General features: G+C 43.4%; 1 protein-coding gene across 4 annotated transcripts in view; it reads right to left on the reverse strand.

The window, feature by feature from the left end:
* ST7 (suppression of tumorigenicity 7) overlaps positions 1–23,533 on the reverse strand; it is a 98,859-nt gene that overhangs the window by 33,505 nt on the left and 41,821 nt on the right. For all 4 annotated transcript variants that reach the window (XM_053405907.1, XM_053405908.1, XM_053405909.1 and 1 more), the window contains exons 2-6: positions 9,165–9,247; positions 5,422–5,581; positions 3,102–3,156; positions 1,641–1,756; positions 695–770 (exon numbers count right to left, since the gene is read on the reverse strand). In XM_053405907.1, the coding sequence (XP_053261882.1) occupies positions 695–770; positions 1,641–1,756; positions 3,102–3,156; positions 5,422–5,581; positions 9,165–9,247 (490 nt within the window). The remainder of the gene's footprint in view (positions 1–694; positions 771–1,640; positions 1,757–3,101; positions 3,157–5,421; positions 5,582–9,164; positions 9,248–23,533) is intronic.

A 23,533-nucleotide genomic window follows, 5' to 3' on the forward strand; every position in this document is an offset into this window, starting at 1 on the left:
ACTTGAAACATTCGGAATGGAGCCCAGAAAATCAAAAACAATTGAATGCGTATTTTATTTTAAAGGAATAACAAAGTCCATGTTTGAAATAAATAAATAGGCCTCAGTAATAGCAGAATTTCTCCTGCTCTTATCTCTCTACTAAAAGCTACTTTGCCATGCAAGCACCAGCAGTTAGCACCAATAGATAAAAAAGGGGGAAAAATATACGTCCTTCCCTATTGCCCACAGTTTGGAAATTTGGAGAACTACCTCACTTTGTACCTCACCCTCCCAAAGATAAGAAATTAGCATGAACGGTCTAGATCAGGGGTGGGGATAATCTTTCAATCTGAATGAGTGTTTCCTCATTAGGGAATCTTCTGGGGGCCACATGGAGGCTGAGGCCAGAGGCAAAAAGAGGGTTGCTTTTTTTTTACAGTAGGCTGCATCACAGCCACTCACAAAAGCCAGAGGTTGCTACACTATCCTCCATCCTTCTCAACAAACAAGAGGCAGTACCACAGTTCAATAAGACACCCAAGGAGTACCCAAGGAGAGAGTGGAACCAGGCCATTGAAGTGCATGGCTGGGGAGAGCTCTGGGGGCCAAATAAGAGGCTTGGAGGGCCACATTTGGTCCCCAAGGCTGTAAGTTTCCCACCCCTGTTCATGATCAAGCAAAAACATTTTCAAACGGCTGTTGAGATACTTACTCATTTAGCTCTAAGGCTTCGTGTGCTGCAGAAATTCTGGCCTGCGGATTTCTCTCCCTCCACGCTTTTTGCATTACTGTTGAGCAAGGTATTTAAAATTAAATAAAAATAGAGGGGGTGATTTGACAGGACGCAACTGTAGTCAAGCATTCCGTTGGGGCATTTTATCAGGCAAATGTCTTGATGCACCTTATCTCCAAACCTCAGGTTTACTCTTTTAACGTGTCCAGAAAAAGAGGAACCTTACATCTGTGCAGTCAATGTTAGAGGAAACTACAGGAAAACGTGCCAAGAATGGTTTGCTCAGAAATCAACAATGCAAACCAGATTTGTCAAGTGGGCAGGACAACCCATCTGTCAATCAACTTATCTCAGATGATGGGCAGGTAGGGTGCCCTGCCCACCTGCCAAAGTCCCTTGCACAATGATTTGCCCTGTGCTCATCTCCTTTCTGCAGTGATTGGCTGTGTGGCTGAGCACCCCCCACAGGGAGGAGCTCAGGCCGCACATCTGATCCAGCTAAATCTCCACTTCCTGATGTCACGCTGGATATATGGGGAAAGTGGGTGTGGTTTGGGGGAAATGGCCTCGCAGGCCAAATCGGGACCTGTGCTGGTCCAAATCTGGCCTGCAGACCACAAGCCCCCGTCTCTTGTACTACATCAGGGTTTCCCAAACTTGTGTCTCCAGCTGTTTTTGGACTACAACTCCCATCACTCCTAGCTAGCAAGACCAGTGGTCGGGGATGATGGGAATTACAGTCCAAAAACAGCTGGAGACCTAAGTTTGGGACACCCTGCACTAGAGGAACGTGAGAAGAAATCACCACACAAGAAGCGCTATCCTAGGTGATCCGAGACACCTTGTTCCTATTTTCTTGGAAGTAAACTTTGCTATTCACTCCAAGTCATACGTTTCCAAGCACACTTATTAGTAAACTCCTTACTGGCATCTGCAGGCCTTAAGTGGTCCGTATCGCACGTGAAGAACGTCTGATGATCTTGCGCTGAAAGATTCATATCGTAGTATGTCAGAGGTTCCCTTCCTGTCACCCAGGTATACCTGGAGAGAGTATAAAAGAGTACAAGAAATAGCAGAAGCCGCCATCGCAAATTAATCGGAAGATCTTCCCCATGGGCCATTCCAAAGTCTCAGAAATCTTCTCAGAAATCTTCATCCTACTGGATATACCGAGCCCTCTTCATCCTACCGAAATGGGGGCCCATCAGACCTCTCCCCGTGCTTCTCACAGCCCTGCTCCCAAAGGCTCTATCTAGGCTGGAATTTGTCCTTAAACCACAGATATTGCCTCCTGTTTACCTGTATGGAGAATCTCTCTCTCTCTCTCTCTCTCTCTCTCTCTCTCTCTCTCTCTCTCTCTGTGTGTGTGTGTGTGTGTGAATGAATATCTTTACATTTCTTTCTGGGCAACCTTCAGAAGGAAGGGGTCACATGCCTGTGGTGCGTAGGGCCAGAAGCAAAAGTGGGTGAATCAGTGAATATAAATTCAACTTTTGTACAGTAGGCTAGTTTCTACATACACTCACACACGCCCTGTATATCCTCTATCCAGGCAAGTGAGAGTCATTGTCAGAATTCAAGGATGCATTCCAGACAGGCAAAAAATACTCAAGGAGGCGGATTTAGGGCAATGCCCCCCCACCCCCGCACAGGGCACCCAGCTCAGCAGGTGCTTTCCTGCCTCCTTCCCAAAGGGATGAGGCCTCTGACAAGGTCCTAAAGTCCTCCCACTTCCTTCCAAAGCCTAGTTAGTGCTTTGGGAAGGAGGTGGGAAGCCTCTAGAAGCCTGTCAGAAGCCTCATATGCCTCCTTCCCAAAGCCCAGCATCTCACTTATCTGGGTTTGGGAAGGTGGTGCGAGGACTTGACTGGGTGGTGTCAAATCTTGCCTTGCACAGCGCGCCATTATTACCAAGGTCTGCCCCTGATGTGTAGCAAGGTGGGTGAGGAGTGTGGCCTAGGAAAACAGGGAGTGGCTATGGAAAGAGCTGAGGGTGGGGGGTGATAAAGAAGTCTGGAGTAGTTGCACTTTTGACCCACTAGGCCCATGGCTCTCCATCCTTGTCCTAGGAGAATTGCAGCTTTCAGGCTAAAAAAAAAAAAAAAAGGTTTCTGGCCCTGTACTAAGCCATGGTTTCGTGTTAAGTTGAATGCATATAATAATCATAATCATAATAATTTATTATTTGTACCACACCCATCTGGCTGGGTTTCTCCAGCCACTCTGGGTGGCTTCCAAGAAGGATTAAAAATACAATATATGTGAAACCTGTCCACTGTGTTGCTCGGATAAGACCCCAAGCTCTTCTGTGACAATGAATGAGTGCTCAAACATAACTTTCAAAAGTGGCTACTGTGCCTGAATGACAATTCCGTGCGGCACTTACCGGTTATATTCAGCTCCTCTAAACAGGTTTAGTGGATTTCGCCAGACTTTGCATTCTGTAACAATGGAAAAATATATACGCCTTCTAATTACCAGTTAATGCTACTGTTTATTTGAAAACAGAATTGCCTTCAAATTAAGTCATTCCAGGTGCATTCCAAGCATCTAAAAGAAAACCAGGAGAATTTACAGGTGGTATCTAACAGATGCTTTTGAATTATGGTGCTGGAGGAGACTCTTGAGAGTCCCATGGACTGCAAGAAGATCAAACCTATCCATTCTGAAGGAAATCAGCCCTGAGTGCTCACTAGAAGGACAGATCCTGAAGCTGAGGCTCCAATACTTTGGCCACCTCATGAGAAGAGAAGACTCCCTGGAAAAGACCCTGATGTTGGGAAAGATGGAGGGCACAAGGAGAAGGGGACGACAGAGGACGAGATGGTTGGACAGTGTTCTCGAAGCTACAAACCTGAGTCTGGCCAAACTGCGGGAGGCAGTGGAAGACAGTGCCTGGCGTGCTCTGGTCCATGGGGTCACGAAGAGTCGGACACGACTAAACAACAACAAATCTAACAGATGGGTGCCATTGGGGGGCCTGTGATTTGCCCACAGTATATACATCTGGAGTGCTTCTGTGAGCCAATGAGTTATTAGTACATATATGAACAAATGAAGCTTGCATGTTGAATCAGACCACTGTTCCATCAGTCCTTGCATTGTCTGCTTTGATGGCAACACAGTACTCCAAAAAATTCAGAAAGAGATTGTTCACAGCCCTCCTATTTCTAACTGTAAAATGGCCCGGAAGTTAGTTGTTGCCAGCATTATTCTGTTCCAAAAACCAAAGACTATGTTGTGGGACATATAGATTTGTATGTCTGAATAACCCGCCCAGTACAAGTAGTATTACCTAGAAGAGGGAAGTAGCAGGTGCTGGAAATTCATCCACCTTTAGCAGAAAGTGTGTGTGAATTAAATAGCGTGCTAATTTACAAGAATCATGAGAATTGTTGTAGAGGGGGCTTATTAAGAGTTCCCAGAGTTTTTGACTGGGACTCATGGCAGTTAAATAAGACTTTGGGGAGCAATGTATGTGTAGATGCGATTTGTATCGTATTGATTTTCCTGGCTTATAGATATAAACATGTGGCACTATAGCCAGTGGCAGGGGGGCAATACTTACCTGATCTCCCACCACTGGTGCTGTTGCAGTTTATTTGTTGTTGCAAATGAACTGGTAGGAAAAGCATGGAGATCTTTTGTTATGATGGCACTTTTTTGGGGGGGGGATGAGGAATACATATTATACGTACCTATGGAACTGCCTCTCCTGGTATGCCCCGTGGAGGACCTTAAGGTCCACAAATGACAACACTTTGGAGGTCCCAGGTCGCAAGGTGGTTAGATTGGTCTCAACTAGGGCCAGGGCCTTTTCAGTACTGGCCCTGACTTGGTGGAACGCTCTGTCACAAGAGACTAGGGCCCTGCGGGACTTGACATCTTTCCGCAGGGCCTGCAAGACAGAGCTGTTCCACTTGGCCTTTGGTTTGGACTCAGTCTAACCCTTATGTTTCCCTCCCCTTACGGTTTTGATCTATGGGCTACTTTTAAAATGAGGCTGCATTTTAAATTGCATTTTAACCTGTATTTTAAATTGGGTTTTTTTCCCCATTATATTTTTATTGTAATTTTACTGGTGTTAGCCGCCCTGAGCCTGGCTCTGGCCAGAGAGGGCAGGGTATAAATATTTTTATTATTATTATTAATATTATTAGCTAAAATATATTCTAAAGCCTGACACCAGGATGAAGTAACACTAGGAGCAGATTCAACTGGGGAAAAGTCGACTTGGTGAATAAATTCATTCCTAAAACTACTCACGTTTCAATTTCTTTTTAAGTCAAGTGCTAACACTGTTCCATTTCAAAGTCAAAGATGGAAGCTTGCAGGTGAGAAATTATGCAGCTAATCGTTTGCTCTAGGTGGCTTCTGAAGTGATATGCTATTCAAGTTCTTGCAAAGTTTGTTCCACTTCCTCTGCCAGAACAAAACAAGCTACAAATAGATTGGAGGCAGTAACTCACTTCCCCTAGGGAGCCACTGGCTGAAGGACCCCAAGATGCCTCTGAGATCAGCAGCCATACCTGAAGGCTGGAACATGAGCGATAATAGAACACTTAAAACAAAACAAAACAAAACAAAACAAAAGAATCCAGGACATTGCAGGTTTGTAATAAACATAACCCATGATCGTTCTTGCATTTTAAAAGGACATACTATTATAGTTAACAATCTGCGCAGGACAAGCGGAATTGTCTTACCTGAGACACTCTGCCGATTTGCATCCGAATCCCCGTTGCTTGTATTTGAGTTGCTGGGCGAGTTGTTGTCCACCCCTCCCAGCAGAGGGCGCAAGTGGCTCACCGAGACTTGCTCAATGAACGAGGTCCCATACTTGCGAAAATACCACCACTCAAATATCTAAAAACAGAAGCGAATATGTGCATTCATTAGTTTGCTTTCCTTAACTCCAAAGTAATTCCCACTGGCCACTTGTGTTTTCTTTTAAGCTCTGATTCTATATTTAAAGGTATTTTTTGGATGAATCGTTATCCTTATTCATTCCGTATACAGTGCCGTTAGTATATGAGGTGTTGTTTTATAAATCATAACCTTGCAGAGATTGATAGGGTGCTACACCAAGAGCCACCAACATACTAAAACAGGCTTTAAGGAAAACAGGGAGTGCGGGAGAGACACGAGGGGAAACTGAAAGAGTATTTGGAAAGGCTGCCTATTCCAAATTCAATTTAACGACACAAAACGATGAGAAGACAAAACAGGGGCCTCAAAGTTGCCCAATGACATTTAGCACCTGGACAGCTTAGCTCAGTTGGTTAGCCCAGCTTAGCTCTGCTGGTTAGAGCGTGGGTTTGATAATGCCAAGGTTGCAGGTTCGATCCCTGTATGGGACAGCTGCATTTTAGTGCATTACACGGGGTTGGACTGGATGACCCTCAGGTCCCTTCCAACCCTATGATTCTGGGTGACTGAGCAGGAACCTAGTTCCTTGCCCCCCGCTATGGTGAGATGCACTGCATTTCTATTTAAATTATGGTATTTATTTCTGAATTTGCATCTATAAATATAAATTAGCATATGCAACTTATATGCAAATCTGTGACCTCTTTTTGTCCCCTTGTTCAGTGATACATTTCTTCTTTTGGTGATGCATAAGTGGCCACCTATCATTGGCAAACAAACGCTATTCAACAGGGTTGCAACATCAACAACTTTAAGGGGCGAGGGGAGAGAAAACAGCTCCGTGACTTCAGCTGACAAGCCCCACCCCTGTGAAACTGGAGAAATTTGGTGAAATGTCATCCCCTAAAACTTCTCTGTCCGCAAATAGGTTGCAGAATTAAAAGGGGAATGTTTGCATACAGTGCTCTTTTATGTATCCTGAATAGGATCTGCATTGAATATCTGTTTGCGGTGAGTTATATGAATTGAATATATGTTTGAGGTGATTCTTCAACATCAACTTCGTTGGACTGGTCATGTTGTGCAGATGTCTGATTATCGTCTTCCAAAGCAACTACTCTATTCCGAACTTAAAAATGGAAAGCATAAATGCCGGTGGTCAACAAAAGAGGTTTAAAGACTGTCTCAAGGCAAATCTTAAAAAATGTAGTATAAACACCAACAATCGGAAAACACTTGCCAATTGGAGAACAGCCTTTACCAAAGGTGCCATGGGCTTTGAAGACACTCGAACTCAGGATGCAAGGGAGAAATGTGCTAAGAGGAAGGCAAGCTTGGCAAATCCACACCATGATCAACTCCCACCAGGAAACCAATGTCCCCACTGTGGAAGGACGTGTGGATCCAGAATTGGCCTCCACAGTCACTTACGGACTCATTGTTAAAACTGTGTTTATGGAAGACAATCTTACTCGGCTACAAGTGATCGCTAAAGAAGCAGCAGAAGAAAGAAGAATGTGAGGGGAGCCCAAATTGACCTCGGCACTTTCTCGACCCCTTCTCAGTAGCCTTACATGACAACGTACATCACAGCACAAAGCAAATCGTAATGCCGTAGTGTAAACAGCAGTAGCACTAATGCAGCAGTAGCATCTGACCCTTTTCCCTACATTTACTGGACCTCTGGCCCAAACTGTGTTTGCAAAGGATGCAGAAAGCCAGCTGCTTTCTCCATATGTTGGGTTACATGCCTCAGAGATCACATGCCCTTGTCATATCCTGCCCACCTACTACAGCCAAGCATAACTTTTTAGCACCATCGAGTGCAGGACTATCACTCATCTTCATACTTGTGTCCTGGCTTGGCAGCAACTGAAGCAGTTTACAGTTATTACTTAAATAATTATTCAGCGTGGTTAAAACAAAAAATTGAACAATTTCAGTATCTATCAACTTTGTTTCTAAAAAAGGCATAACAAAATGATAAAAAATATAAATTAATATAACTGCCAATATCCCTGAGCCAGCAGTACAAGAAATAAAATAGTAAGGGACTGCTTCCCCATCACCACTGAATTTTCTTAATGCAATGTAATGAACGGCTGATAAATTAAAACAACGTGAATATTCTTAATCACTTCCAGTTTAAAGTTATTAGTATCATTGTTATTTGCATATGAAAAGGAAGGCAGCCAAACACTAATTTCTCTTTGTGAATTCCTGCAAAAATGGCCAAGTTGTGCTTTGAAAGCCTTCATCTTACTGTCCTAATTGTTGGGTCTCTTTAAAAAACAACAGACAGCTCCTCTTCCTGTAGTATCTACTCTCCAAGCCTCTTTTGTTCACACCTACAAGGGAAGTTTTAATTTCTCTGAAGGCTAACCATATGCCTTGAGGTGCTATCTGTTCAAGGAATACTCAGGATACAGTAATTAATTCCGTAATGATCTCCCTCTTGCTTGAAAACAACAAGGCAAGGAAGGTCTCTAAACCCTTTGGCAAATGTTGTTATTCTTCAGAGATTTCTTTTGTGAATAAGCCTTAAGTAGCAGCGAGAGGCGCTGAAGAGAGATTGCAGCTCTGCTGAACACATTGTTTGCATGCACTGGAACACGTGGAAGGCATGAGTTCCAAAGCAGGCAAAAAGTCTCAGGTCCAGTCCTTGGCATCTCCAGGTAGGTCTCTTGAACCCCTCTTGAACCCCTGAAGAGCTGCTGGCTGTCAGTCTACTAGAGTGTTCCAGTGACAGAAGTCAAGCTCAATAAGGATGCTCTTCTGATGACTGTTTTAGGTGACTAAGCTTTTTTTTTCCTTCTTTTTTTTAAAAAAACTTTCTCAGGAAGATACCCAATATAATGCTCAGGGTGGAGTTAACTTTAGTGAATTGAGGTCCAAAACCCACTACAGTTGTACCTTTAACACCCTTGAACTCGGACATTTTGACTCCTGAACGCCGCAAACCCAGAAGTGATTGTTTGTGAATGTTCTTTTGGAACTCAAACGTTCGACGCGGCTTCCAATTGGTAGACCCGGGTTGTATATTTGTGTAAATAAACCATATATCATAAAGACACCACAGTCTCCGCTGTGTCTCATTGCCCAACAGAAGACACAGACTGTGGGCTAAAGCAACCCCTGAAATCCCTTGGAGACTGGGGTAGCATGGCACAATATAAATAGGATTTTAAACAATGTACTGATTTTGAACTCTGCTGCAGAAAAAGCTTTCGTGGTTCCTATTGGCTAGGGATTTAAAATATGGGATTGGCCAATTTGAGAAGATTGACAGAAACAGGTTGGCAAGTGAAGCTCTCTACAGCTGAAAATGGAAGTATGCAAGGCACGATCTGTCCCAGTTCCAGAATTTTGTCTTTCAAAAATGAAATTTTAGGTTTGAAGATGCTAGAGACTACACAGCCCATGACAAATGCAAATTCTTTTAGGTACACAGAGACACAAAGTTGGAGGCAGGTGTGTAGGGAAGAAATAGCAAGAAAGATCAGATTGATTTATTTTTTACATGTGGAATCTGACGTTCAAACGTTTTACAGAACTAGTAAAATGCAACAATTTTACTCACCAAAATAAGCCCCGATATTAATGAAGAAGTTCCTGTGAGAGCAACGTAGAACTTGGGCGTCAATGTGTTCAAAAACATACTCACTAAAAGAGAAAAAGAAAACCACTTAGTATAGGACATTTTCTAACCTTATGCAGTTCCAACATTTGCATATAAAGTTAAAAGTAAATTTCTTGCTTTTTGAAAACATCAGAAACCGGAGCATGTTGCATTCTATATGAAACCTTAAAGGTAAAGGTAAAGGGACCCCTGACCATAAGGTCCAGTCGTGACAGACTCTGGGGTTGCGGCGCTCATCTCGCTTTACTGGCCGTGGGAGCCGGCATACAGCTTCCAGGTCATGTGGCCAGCATGACTAAGCCGCTTCTGGTGAACCAGAGCAGCACACGAAAATGCTGTTTACCTTCCCACCGGAGCGATACCTATTTATCTACTTGCACTTTGGTGTGCTTTCAAACTGCTAGGTTGGCAGGAGCAGGGACCAAGCAACGGGAGCTCACCCTGTCGCGGGGATTCGAACCGCCAACCTTCTGATCGACAAGTCCTAGGCTCTGTGGTTTAACCCACAGCGCCACCCGCGAAACCTTAATGCTTCCTATATCCAGCACAAAGCTGGACTAGAGAGGGCAGAGCAACATAAAGGCACTCAAGCCTTAGTTTCTGCAATCTATCTAGGCAGCTTTAATCTACCTTCTGGAAATGACATGAAAGACAGAGATTAACGAAAAACCTAACGTTGACTGCCAAATACATTCAGCATCCTTCTGCCAGCATATAGATGCGAGCCAACAAAGTTATGCTAGTATCTTGCTCAACCTGTCTCCTGAGTACTGTTCTGTATTACAGTGTTAACAAAACCTAGTGGGCAAGCACGGAATATTTCATGTCAATACTTCCCTTTCAGATCCCTTGCGTTAGCTAAGCAGCTACAGGATGTCATAGCAAGGCAAAAGCAAAGCCTGAGCCAAGTGTGATGCAGAAACGCTTTCGTTACAGAGAGTGACTGTTCCTATATGTCACTGGAGCACAATTCTTTATGCCAGCACAATCAAGGGTTCTTAAGAATTTACCGTGCATGAAACCATTTGAACTGAAAGATGGGTCTTGTTTTAACAACTGAAGCTGCCTGCTGCACATCTTTCTAGACTTCACCTCCTTTGTCAACCCTTGCTTCTGTTCCTTAAAATCCCACCCCCTTAGTTGCATGTCTTTGGGGAGGGAAGGAAATTATTGCATAAATTGGAATTTAAAAACAACACAGCAAAAAAACAAAAAACCCTCTGGGAGAACATTTTTCAGTTCACCTGTATGCAATGCCAGTAATTTCCACATTTTGCAGTGCAGACCATAATATAGGGGTGGTCATCCCGTAAGCCTCATGACCAAATGGGAATTAGAACTTGTTTTTCCCAGTAATAGCCCCCAAATCTAATCACCATGCCACCTTGGACTCCCTTTACTGTCTGTCTGCTTCTGTTGCCTGAGCAGGAATAGAACAACTTCAAGCAAAAGGGGAAAGTTGGCTTAGTCACCAGTCCCATGGCTTTTTTCAGCCCCTTCCTCAAAGATTCACTCTCTTATTGTTTACTCATTTAGAAACGTACATCCCCAATGCTTCCGTATACCTGAAGGAGCATCTCCACCCCATCATTCAGCCTGGACACTGAGGTCCAGCTCCGAGGGCCTTCTGGCAGTTCCCTCACTGCAAGAAGTGAGGTTACAGGGAACCAGGCAGAGGGGCTTCTCGGTAGTGGTGCCCGCCCTGTGGAACACCCTCCCAACAGATGTCAATGAAATAAACTATCTGACTTTTAGAAGACATCTGAAGGCAGTCCTGTTTAGGGAAGCTTTTAATGTTTACTAGATTATTGTATTTCAATATTCTGTTGGAAGCTGCCCAGAGTGGCTGGGGAAACCCAGCCAGATGGGCAGGGTATAAATATTAAATTGTTGTTGTTGTTAGTATTATTATTATTCCACCAGGACTATAATAACGCTTTCACACACAAACACTCATCAGCCTGATGGGTAGGATATAAATTAAAAATTATTATTATTATGCTTTTTTTAAAAAGATCTAATTTTCTTTTACTAAGCATAAACCACAACCTGCTTCAGACAGCATATTAAAAACATTTTGAGGGAGCTTCCTCTCCCCAGTCAGACCCTTCCCAAGGTGATGGCTGGGAGCCACACAAGCGCTGCTTAAAAACTGCCAGTGCCAAGGCATAAGCAGGTGCCCAAGGAGGGCTGGGATGCAAGATCTAGGTGTCAGAGCTGAGGTGTGCACAGAAACACGCCGGAGCCAGGAAGACCCTGCTGCGTAGCCCAAGATACAAAGCTCTTTGTGGCCCTTTATGGAAGTTCAAGTGGGCCCCAAGGCCTGCGGAGGGAAGGAGTGCATGGTTTGAGAATACTTCAAGTTGCAGCAGCAATAGTTACTGCAGTGACACACAAAATCAAAGGCTCCTGGGTTCAAGCCTTGGCAGGTCCTAAAGAGACTCGCTCTCAATTGTAAACCCGTGTTTGCACTTTACTGACGCACATTGTAAAGTGGGGCTCAAAAGGCCAAATTTTCTTCTCAGTAACAAAGCTACGAAAATAAGTGTTCTAGCCTAACTGTGCTACAGTGGTACCTCAGGTTAAGTACTTAATTCATTCTGGAGGTCCATTCTTAACCTGAAACTGTTCTTAACATGAGGTACCACTTTAGCTAATGGGGCCTCTCGCTGCTGCCGCACCGCCAGAGCACGATTTCTGTTCTCATCCTGAAGCAAAGTTCTTAACCCGAGGTACTATTTCTGGGTTAGCGGAGTCTGTAACCCGAAGCATATGTAACCTGAAGCGTATGTAACCCAAGGTACCACTGTATTTTTTTATGTGAATGATTCCCCCGCTCCTGTCACATTTCTTTTTTTTTTTAAGGAATCTTCAACTGTATGAGTTCTAGCAGTATAGCTGAGACACATCATGGAGAACTAGTCCAATACGAATAATCTATGTAAACTCATGAGTTACTTGTCTGTCTTCAACCTTTGGGTTCCTCAGCAATCCAGTTCTTATCTTACTCTGGGATTTTAAATCTTTCTTAACCCGCAGGAGAGTGGAGGAATCGGGGTCAAACAGCATCTTCACACACATTTTAAACAAGAGACACTAGCATGGCCGATCTACTCAAGACCGTGTTCCCTTCCCATCATTTCCTTCATCCAAAGACCACACAACCCCTTCTACCTGATTGATTGATTGTACTGTATTTATTGTCACACAGTACGAATACAGGAACGTTGTGAAAGTAAGGTGGGGGGCAATGTTGTGAGTGTACAGTGGTACCTCTGGATACGAGCAGGATCCGATCCGGATCCCTGTTCACATCCCAAAGCGAACATAACCTGCGCCTGCGGGTCGCGATTCGCCGCTTCCGCGCATGCACGTGACATCATTTTGCCCCTCTGCGCATGCGCGAGCAGCAAAACCCGGAATTAACGCATTCCGTTACTTCCGGGTCGCCACAGAGCACAACCCGAAAGCGCTCAACCTGAAGCATATTTAACTCGAGGTATGACTGTATTTAATAAAAACCTTTTATCAAATTCTTTAGTTTTCTAACTGCAAGGTTTGGCTGGGATTCTATGTGCGACAGAAAAAACACCCCCCCCCCATTGTATAATAATATTTTTAGCTGAATATTCCTGATTCATTCTGGAGTTACTGGGTGTCCCTGTTTTGAGGTATTACACCCGATGCTCATTTCCTTGTTTCAAGCGCAGCAACCATCCTTTTTTACTTGTAGGACGAAAATGCACAGTTCGTCAGGCTCCAGTTCCTATAAAATGCAGCTGCGGAAGAGTCAATGCACCACATGAATCTAAATGCTTGCTAAACAGGCCCTTGCCAGGCAGCTGCAATTATGCTACATCTCTAAACTGCTGCGCTAATTTATTTCACTGCATATTAGGCTCACTAGATGAGACGGTGCTATGGAGAGCAACAAAGGAAATAAGTGCTGCTTGCCATAAAACATTTGACAGAGCTATAAAAATGATCAGTATCTTGGCATATGCGGCTGTCTCAACGAGCCAGGAGGAGCATTCAATTGCTAGACCTTTGCGGGGAGTGCTAACTATGATAACAGGCTTCTTCTCCATTTTAATATATGCATCCTGTTACGACAAAAGTTGTATTTGTCTAGAAATGCCACAAATCCCTCTCCAACATTTATTTTTTGTCAATATTTCCATAATCTAAATAATATACATAAGGAAGCACATATGATTATTATTTTCCTGGTTGTCATACAGATTTGATTTCAGTCAAAAGCACTTTGTCAATGAGTATATGTGTGTGTGTGTTTGTGTGTGTGTGTGCGTGTGTGGGGGGGAGAGTTATAGTAGTTCCTCACTATGGGTAGGTATCCTGTTTACATGGCACAAAGGTTTATGAGGTTAAGCTTTATTGAGAGCAAAGCCAACAAGCTAAAACCCATTATCGGGAGTCATTTAATGTGATTAATGGCTCTGGTTCTTTGCAAACACCTGGTCAGCACATTTCTCTCTTCTTCTTCTACAGAGGGTTTCCCTCTTCTCTTGAGAAAAGCAGAGCAACTCCAGCTGCACTGATTCTATGTGCTTTCAGTGTTTACAAGAAAGGTGGCTGACCTATGGTCAGTGCAAAAACACTCCTTTGCCCGAAGAATGACAGCAAACAGTACCTTTGCCAGCTGCAAGATCTCCCTCATTTTGACACCTCAGGGTTCTCCCAGAATACTTACTTATTGAGTATTCGTCCTGATTTGTTTGCAGGGAGATTAGAAGTTGTTGGTTAGTTATTGAGAATTACAGTCGTACCTCAGAAGTCAAACGGAATCCGTTCCAGAAGTCTGTTTGACTTCCAAAACGTTCAGAAACCAAGGCGCAGCTTCTGATTGGCTGCAGGAAGCTCCTGCAGCCAATCGGAAGCTGCAGAAGCCCTGTCAAACATTTGGCTTCCAAAAAAATGCTTGCAAACTGCAACAATCACTTCCGGGTTTAAGGTGCTCAGGAGCCAAAACATCCGAGTTCCAGGGTGTTCAGGATCCAAGGTATGATCGAATTTCTAATTTTTCTTTACTGGGAGGTTAGAGGACGTTACATCAAAGTAAATGAAATCCCACACTTTCCAGGGCATTTCCCCATCACTTTACATACTGCAAAAAGACCAGACTTTTTGGGAAGCGAGTTTATTGCACAAGGCTTTCCAACCAACTGTAAGGGTATGATCTGAATTGGCCTGTATGTATCCCACCCGAAAATAGCAAAAAGTCAGGAAGCGCCCCATGTCTCACATGAAGAATCTTGGATTAAAGGCTGAATCCTAATACAATCATCCTTCCATATGTATCCACGGCTTAAGTAGAAAACATACATTTGAATTCAGTGTTTAAGTTTTAGCTCCACCCTGTTTTCCTCTGTCCCATTGAGCTCTCCCATTATGACCATTTGCTTTCTTTTAAAAAGCAGATGATGATGATGATGGGGATACAAAGACACCTCTTGAGCATGTACAGAGTGACTTCCCTTCTACATTAAGCAACTACAGTCTACCCACACACACTGGGAATGAAGGAATGGGTCTGATAGTAGACCTCCCACAATTAGCTTTCTTGAATGTATTCTGATGACACAGCCCAGAGAGACTTTTTTTGAAACGTTCTAAAATGCGTAAATTTGCACACAGTCATATAACTTAGGGGGTCGGGGAAATCTCCTGGATAGCTTCAGCTGTCCAGTTTTCATCTCAGTGGGGGAGAGGGGGGACACTGCTGTAGAAATGGAGAGAAATCTTCTCAGGGTTTCCAAGAGCAAGGGGGAAAAAACCCTGCTATGGTGTCACAGCTACACTCTCCACACCAAGTTCCTCTCATGGAGGTAAGAAGTCAGGAAAACAGTTCAAAGATAACTCTTGAATCTCGGAAAGAAAGAAAGGAAAAGCTCAAATCAAGAAGGCAGCATGCTGAAAATGAGACTCAAAAACACCCAAAGCTCCATGGAGACCAAGGCTATAATTATCGACAAGTAGGAGGTTTACACTTCAAGCTGCTTGACTGCTCAAGCTGCATTAGATCTTTTAAAAACCGTTAAACGTGTCTTCAACGGTCATGTGTTCTGGCAAACAGAATTACCATCAAAGCCATGACTGCTCGCCGTCAAAAGCTAGGGTGTGATTTTGTAAAAAAGAAGAAGAAGCAGCCGAGCTTCTTAAATCTGCAACGTTTTCAAGTTGGGACTGGGTCCAACCCAAATGGCACTTGCATTAATTGAAATGCATCATGCTGGCTGCTGTTTCTCACGTCTTCTTGACTTCGTTGCCCCCTGTGTAATTTCCCCCTTTTTCCCAGGGCCTGTTTTCTGAGCAGAGGGTTTACTTTACAGGATCCTGGAGCGAGCATTTGTTCTTGGGTTTCCCTGTTGGGAGTTCTAATTCTTGTTGGTACTATACATCGTTAAGTTAAAAAGGAAACTCTGTTACGATTTCTGTTTTATTATATTTGATGTTTGTTTGTAAGCTATGTGGGAAGTGGGGGTACAAATCCAAGTCCAGAAAGACCTATTTTTTTTTAGTAGCTACAGCTTAAATGGAAATTTTAGTGCCTTTAAGTACTGATACGCATTGCTTCGATATCTCAGTAGCAGAAATTACATAAAGATGTTGATTGACTACAACTCCCATCAGCCACAACCAGCAAGGCCAGCAGTCAGAAACCCCAATTTTAGTTTGCTCTGATTCAGCTGTAAAACACAAATTTTCCTGGGGGAAAGTGGCAGAAGGAAGAAAAAACCCACTCTGACACAAACCTGGAAATCTCAGCCCTGTGTCTATAAATGCAGCACTAGGAAGTGTGGATAAGCCCTCATCTAAGCTAAAATAGTGCAAGACTCACTAAGGTATACATTTCCAAGGCCACATCCACACCATTAACTGAAAGCACTAAGATAAACAATCATGGCTTTCCCCCCTAGGAATTCTGGGAGCTGTAGTTTGTTAAGGGTGTTGGGAGTTGCTAGGAGAGACCCCATCCCCACCCTTAGCTACAATTTCCAGAGTTCCCTGGGAAGAGGGATTGGTTGGGATTCTAGGAATAATAAGTAATAATTCATGAAGACGTTATTTTCAGGATTAGCTCTCTTTCAAAGCTATTGCAAGAAAAAGATGTTGCAACATAGGAAAGTAGTTCAGCTTTTGCTGTTGTTTGGTTTGAAAGCCAAGGAAAGCTTTCTCAAAACGAAAACAGGCTTGGAAATAAAACTTACAGTTGTTGGGAGGGGGCTGTTTTGTTTTCAAGTGAGCGCACTTGGCACTGAAACTGAAGTGGCTGTATACATTATTAAACATCACAGGCAGTTAAGGGAATAGCACTGATGACAGCTTAATGCCAGTAAGTGAAAGATGATCCACATAGTGAAGTTTTGCAGCAGCTTCTTAAAAGATTTTGGTTTTGGCAACTGTCAAGAAACAGATGTTCCAAAGGTGAGGAGCAGCCACTGGGTTAGACACGTAGTTCTTCTGAGCAGCATTGCACCCATAGGAAGATGGAGTGAGAGGGAGAGACAGCTTCTCCATAATTCTGTAGTAGCCCATGAAAAGCTCCTCCTGTAAGTGTGGGAGTTTGTTCAGGAGGCTGCAGGGGAGAACAGGGGAATGTGTTCTCTCTCCTCAGTCTAGAGCAGCGGTTCTCAGCCTGTGGGTCCCCAGATGTTGTTGGACTACAACGCCCATCATCCTTGAGCTCTGGCCTTGCTAGCTAGGGGTGATGGGAGTTGTAGTCCAACATCATCTGGGGACCCACAGGTTGAGAAAGGCTGATCTAGAGACTCCACTAGATCTCTCTCACCTCTTTCATACAGACTGGGCATACTGATGATTTAAAGAACGGTTATGCCCTTGGACAGATTTTAGAGATTGCATGAGACATGGAGATAACGCCTCCGGGATGTGTACTAGGCAGAGAAAAAGTGCAACTTGAAAACCTATGGGGTGCTTTGTGCAAATGCATCACTCTGCTGAAAGTGTAAAATGTCTCATCAAGGTTAGGGTTGCTTTTGATAACATATATGATTAAATTAAAATGTCACACAAGAGTTTTAAAAAAAAAAAAGCTTATCAAGTGCCTGTGGACAAGAAGAGAAAAGCTATTCATGCATGTATTCCAAATAATAATGTGTAATTAATTTTTTATTATTATGAAGACCTTTTCATATTTTGCAGCGTCATTCTCCAGGCTTCGCCACCAAAGATAATCAACACTGTTAATTCTCTTAAGCCTATCCTAGATATACTTCCAGGTAGTTCAAGAAAGAGTCTGTAACTCAGTGGCAGAACACATTATTTGGTTTGGTTTTTTGCAATCTTTGCTACAAGGGAGCCCTTTCAAGACAGCAGAACGACCCCACATGAATCCTTTGAAAGCTGCTGTCAGTTGCAGGAGACAATACTAGGCTAAGTGCTCTTGGCCAACGTATTACGGGCCAAGGCTTGCTCTGACCTTTGCTCAGCCCTGGGGGAGAGGGTGTTACATGTCCAAGTGGACATGCCCCAAAGTGTAAAAAAGCCTTTCTGGAGAGAGAAAACAGCCTGCAAACTGGGCAGCACCATCAAAACGATCCTATCCCAAGTTGCCACCCACCATACCTCAGTTGGCAGAAGCACCCAGAGGTGAGACACTGATCTCAATGCACAAGCTACCTAAAAATCTCAATGCACAAGCTACCTGAATTGAAGTAATTCGATCATCCAGGAACCCTGGTCATGAACTCTGTATGGATTTAAAAGATCAACACCAGCACTTTGAACCGTGCCTGGAACTTCACTGAGAGCCACTGCAGTCGCTTAAAGCAGGGTCAGCAACCTTTTTCAGTCGTGGGCCGATCCACTGTCCCTCAGGCCATGTGGTGGGCTGGACTATATTTTGGGGGGAAATGAACAAATTCCTATGCCCCACAAATAACCCAGAGATGCATTTTAAATAAAAGCACCCATTCTGCTCATGTAAAAACACGCTGATTCCCGGACCATCCGCAGGCCGGATTGAGAAGGGGATTGGGCTGCATCCGGCCCCCGGGCCTTAGGTTGCCTACCCCTGGCTTAAAGACTGGAAAGGGGGTCCCCCATGCCTGAAAGGAATGTGCCTTGTTTTATTTCCAGAAGGCTTTATCAAAACGCTGTATGAATCAGGGATTCCTGCAGGACCTGTCTCAAACGTCCCCTTTGAAAGTGTGGAGTTACAATACAGTACTAGGAAAGCAAAACCAGCAGGTTATTTCAGTCTTGCTGCCGCTGCTGGACGCATGCTGAGAATTATTAGCTAAGCCCCAGAGTGTCATTACCTCTTCCCTCAAGTAGGCTGATAGCAGGCTTTTCACCTGGGAGCTTCCTTGGGTTAATTTAATAGTCTTGTCTAGGAAAACCCTTCAGAGATTGCTCTGCAAATCCCAGCCAGAAGGCTAACAGAGATTAGCGTCGCTATGATCTTGCTGCCTGTGATTTTAAATATACTGTTCTGATTCATGTCCAGAGCTGCTAACGACTGTTACTCGGGGAGGAAGGGATGCGACGGGGAAAGAATATGGAAACACAAAAAACAACAACCAAGTTTCCTCTTGGAATGCTGCAGCTATGAAAAATAAGTATTTCATGTTGGTTGCTAATTTGAACCGCAAATCCAGAAGACGACTCTGTGGGTAGCAGGTAAACCTTAAGAGAATTTGAGATTTTGAGAATGGGGTCAATAACCTGTCAATATGGCACTGGGTTTATTTACTTCATAAAATGTGTACCCCACCCTTGATGGTGAAAAGTTGTATACATTACCTCAAAATGGTTTACAAAAGATAAAACAGTAAAAGCAAGACAAATCTACAACTTGATTTACAATCAAGATTTTTTTAAAAAAAACAATTTAAAACATACCAAAGTTAAAATACTACAACAAATTGAAAATTACCTCAACTTCCAAAGCATCTGGTAGGCTGGTCTGAACAGAAATATTTTTAGCAGGCGCCAAAAAGAGTACAGTGAAGGTGCCTGAATGATCTCTTATTACCTCTTTTTGTCTTGTTGCCACCTCCAAAAAAAACACACCAATCCATTGCCTTTAACTACTTTTGTCAGGAAATAGTTTAGCAAATGGGTGGGGAAGGCCCATGGCTGAAGAAGGGGAAGCCACCTTTTCCGGGGAGCCATCAAAGGTCAAGAGAAAGCTACCTAGCCATGCAAGATCGTTATAACCAGGCAGGCCACCCCTAGGGATGAGGCTGCACAATTAACATAGCTTAAGAGTTTTGTGATGATTAAGTGGTATAGAATTCAATAAATGGAAGGATAGCTTCTATTTGCTTCAGATAGAATGTTGGTCCTCAAGTGCTTCAGTGGAAAAGAGATCGCATTACTGTCCTCTGACTCAAGAGTACTTTAGTCCAACAGGAATCTAAAGTTGTGGAAATGTGCAAGTCCCTTTAAACAACTTGTGAGGACAGGTTGCAACCTTGTCTGTTGTTATTGGTTGCCGAAGCAACATTCTAAATTTGTTCCAGCTTAAGTGTCACACACAACTGACTGCTTCTGATTGCCTTGCCACGGCCCCTTTAGTCTACTAGAGCCATCACCTTGAGCAGGTCAGACCCACAAAATCATGCAACAGCGAAGAGGCTGCAGGAGTTTTACACATGGAGAGTTGCCAAGTGTTTTGCTTCTGTTTTTCCTGCCTCTGTTGCAATGTGCAAAACAGAGGCTCTCAGCTGCGACACGAACTGTAAGCTACAAATGATGCCTGTAGAGGGTGAAATGTTCTCTCCAGGAACAAGATCTCAGAGTCCCTGCTCTCTATGCATTACAACAGAAGCTGGGGAAACAGAAATGCAACTCATTCATGTTTTTTATACAATGCTACTGTTCAAAAGGAACAGACCAAACAGGAAGGGAGGAGGAGTAGCATTGTGGTAGGTCCTCTGCATTGGTGACAGAGAAAAGGCGGTACTACTCAACACCTACTATGCCTCTGTCTTCACCCAAAAGGAAACCAATGCCCTGGTGATAAGAGAATGAATGATGTAAGGAGGGAACTGCAGCCCAAGATAGGAAAAGAGGTAGTAAGGGAACACCTAGCTACTTTAAATGAATTCAGATCTCCAGGGCCTGATGTGCTGCATCCAAGGAGCTCATAAAGGAGCTTGCGGATATAATTCTACAGCCTTTAAGAATTCTTGGAGAACAGGTGAGGTCCCTACAGACTGGAGGCGGGCAAGTGTTGTCTCCATTTCAAAAATGGGAAAAGGGAAGACCCAGGTGACTATCAACCGGTGAGCTAGAAGGTCCTGGAACAGATAATTCGGCAGTCGGTCTGTGAGCATTTAGAAAACAATGCTGTGATTACTAAGACCCAGCATGGGTTTCTCAAAAATAAGTCATGCCAGTCCAATCTTTTATCTTTTTTTTAAAGGAATTACAAACTTGGTGGATCAGGGAAATGCTGTGGACATAGTGTATCTTGATCTCAGTAAGGCTTTTGACAAAGTCCCCCATGATACTCTCGTGGAAGAGGGGACAGAGAGGAGAAATGATAGCTGTCTTCAAATATCTTAAAGGTTGTCACATGAAGGAGGGAGCATGCTTGTTTTCTCCTGCTCTGGAGGGTAGGACTCAAACCAATGGCTTCAAGTTGCAAGAAAGGAGATTCCGACTAAACATTCAGAAAGACTTTCTGACAGTAAGAAAGAAAGCTGGGGCAGGAAGCTCTGCGGGACCTGAGGAGTCTGCCTGCCTCCTCCCACTCAGCGAGTGCCCCCCCGGCATTTTGTCACCCCCCTCAGACCGCCCCCACCGCCCCCTTCCTCTGCCCCTGCTTTAGTCACAAAGAAAAAACATTTATTTTCTGCTAAGCCTTTGGCTTTTCATTATCTGTATCCTCTTTTAGTGGGTGAGATGTTTTAAACCTGCATTTAAAAAAATATTTATGTGTTTTGGATTTCCCCCTGTTTTGTTTTATGCTGGTTTAAATGTAATTGTTTTTTAATTATTGTGGTAATTCACTATGAGCCACTTTTTAAAATAAAAAAATAAAAAGCAACTAATAAGATATATCTATCTATCTCACTCCACAACCTATGCATGTTTAACTTGTGCATATTCAAGGTTTCCAAGCTTAGCAAAAATAACGAGTGGGGGATAGAAAGGGGGCAGGCTTTGGGAAGAAAGACTTTGGCAGTTCCACCGACCACTGAACCCAGTGCATTTTGACTATAGACAATTGGGATTTAGCCACAATCCCTTGAATGTAACCCCTGCGTACACTGCAGGCTTACTGTGTGTGTGTGTGTGTGTGTGTGTGTGTGTGTTTGCACACGCCCACACCCACACAATTACAGACTCAATCACTGAAATTTCAAGAAGGCTGATCATTAAGAGGAACATGGAAGTTAAGAACTGCTGTGTATAATAAACACAGCTAGTGAATAAGTACATTAAGAAAAAATATTTAAATAGGACAGGCTTGAGCTCCTGAAAAATCAGTGCCAACCATATCAATTAAATTAACAGTAAATTAACCTGGAAGCTACAAGTCAAGGAAATGCTGCAAAATACTTTGTAAAAATTACATTTTATAATCTTATGTTAGCGAGACTCAGATATTTCAGGGTGCTTTTTAAAAACACCCAATAAACACTGCTGTATTTTGAAATCACAGATCTTCCAGATTCACTCCATTTCTATACAAACCTTCCTATATACTGGCATTCTTTTGCTAATTCTTTTAAAGTGAAAATATACTGAACTTCAAAGATAAATAAGATCAATTTCTATTTCTTTAAGCAGCATTCCTACAACATGTGAAAACGAAAAGCTGCCAGCTTCACTGGAGTGGATATTGCAACAATACCCATAACTTTCATAAAAGCACCCAGTTCGGCCACTTTTACAAGGCTTCACACAAACTTCTACCACCATCAGCGTGACTTTTGAATAATGGCAATATCTGGTAAGTGGGATCAAAATATAAAATGAACACAGGCAATTGCATTTGAAGCAGCCCTATTTCGTAAATGACCCTTAACACATTTGCTACATGGTGCAATTTCTGCATAGGTTTCTCAAGGAATGGCAATGCACATATAGAAAATATTTCTAGTTTGAAGATTCTGTTCTACACTGACCTGTCTAATTGCTGCAGGGCAGTAAGGGGAGAGGTTGACCTGGGCACTTCTTGTGGCTGACCAAGTCAGGGTGGAGCTAAAAATCATCTGTGCTCAATTTGAAACACCTGGCCCACAGACTTGTTTACAGAGCACTGCTGTAGCACCTGCTCCTTACTAGTCCCTGATTCATCTGCTGCTCTTTTTTTTTGGTTTGGAAGGAATGGCTGTAGTAGTTGGTTGTTGGGTATTGTCTGCTTGGAGAAAGACCCAGAGCAGATAGATGGGATATTGATGAAGTTGTGACAGTCCTATTGGCACAGAGCTAGGTGCCCTCCACTAATTCTTGGGTGTATGGCAGGCAAGGAGTGAACAGGCAGGTGGGGGAAGATTATTGTCATTTTAAATCCCAAGTCTATACAAGGTTTTTAATCAGGTCAGCTGCTTTTGTTGCACAAAGTGCCTATCTCATTGTTTAACACAAAAAATGTTTGTTCTGATTTGTTTTCCTGCAAGGCAGCTTCCATTCAAAATAAGAAAAATTGTAATTATAAATTGTTGTTGTTGTTGTTGTTGTTGTTGTTGTTGTTGTTGTTATATACCACCTTTTATCAGAAGATCCCAGGGTGGTGTGCAACATAAAAAACACATTACAGAATGATACAAACATAATAAAGAACATACTGACAGACAGCCTAATAATAAAATAAGTCATCATAAAAACAGTCCACTCCCTCACACTTTCACAAAATAATGGCCTAGCTGCATTTCAAGCAGCCTTAGGTCACCTGCCAATGCCTGACTCTTTGTATTTTCCCCTTCCAGAAGTGAAGTGGCTGGCACCTAGAGAGCTGGCCTTTACCAGCAGTAGCACCCAAACCATGGGACATCCTTCTCTAGGAGGTGCTGAGGGAAGCCAACCTTGTTTTCATTTAGGCAAAGGTAAAGGGACCCCTGACCATGAGGTCCAGTCGTGACCAACTCTGGGGTTGTGGCGCTCATCTCGCTTTATTGGCCGAGGGAGCCGGCGTACAGCTTCTGGGTCATGTGGCCAGAATGACTAAGCCACTTCTGGCGAACCAGAGCAGCACACGGAAACGCCGTTTACCTTCCCACTGGAGTGGTACCTATTTATCTACTTGCACTTTGATGTGCTAGGTTGGCAGGAGCACTTTGACGTGCTTTTGACGTGCTAGGTTGGCAGGA

This window comes from Podarcis raffonei, chromosome 10 (assembly GCF_027172205.1).
Source record: "Podarcis raffonei isolate rPodRaf1 chromosome 10, rPodRaf1.pri, whole genome shotgun sequence".
NCBI classification, from domain to species: Eukaryota; Metazoa; Chordata; class Lepidosauria; order Squamata; family Lacertidae; genus Podarcis; species Podarcis raffonei.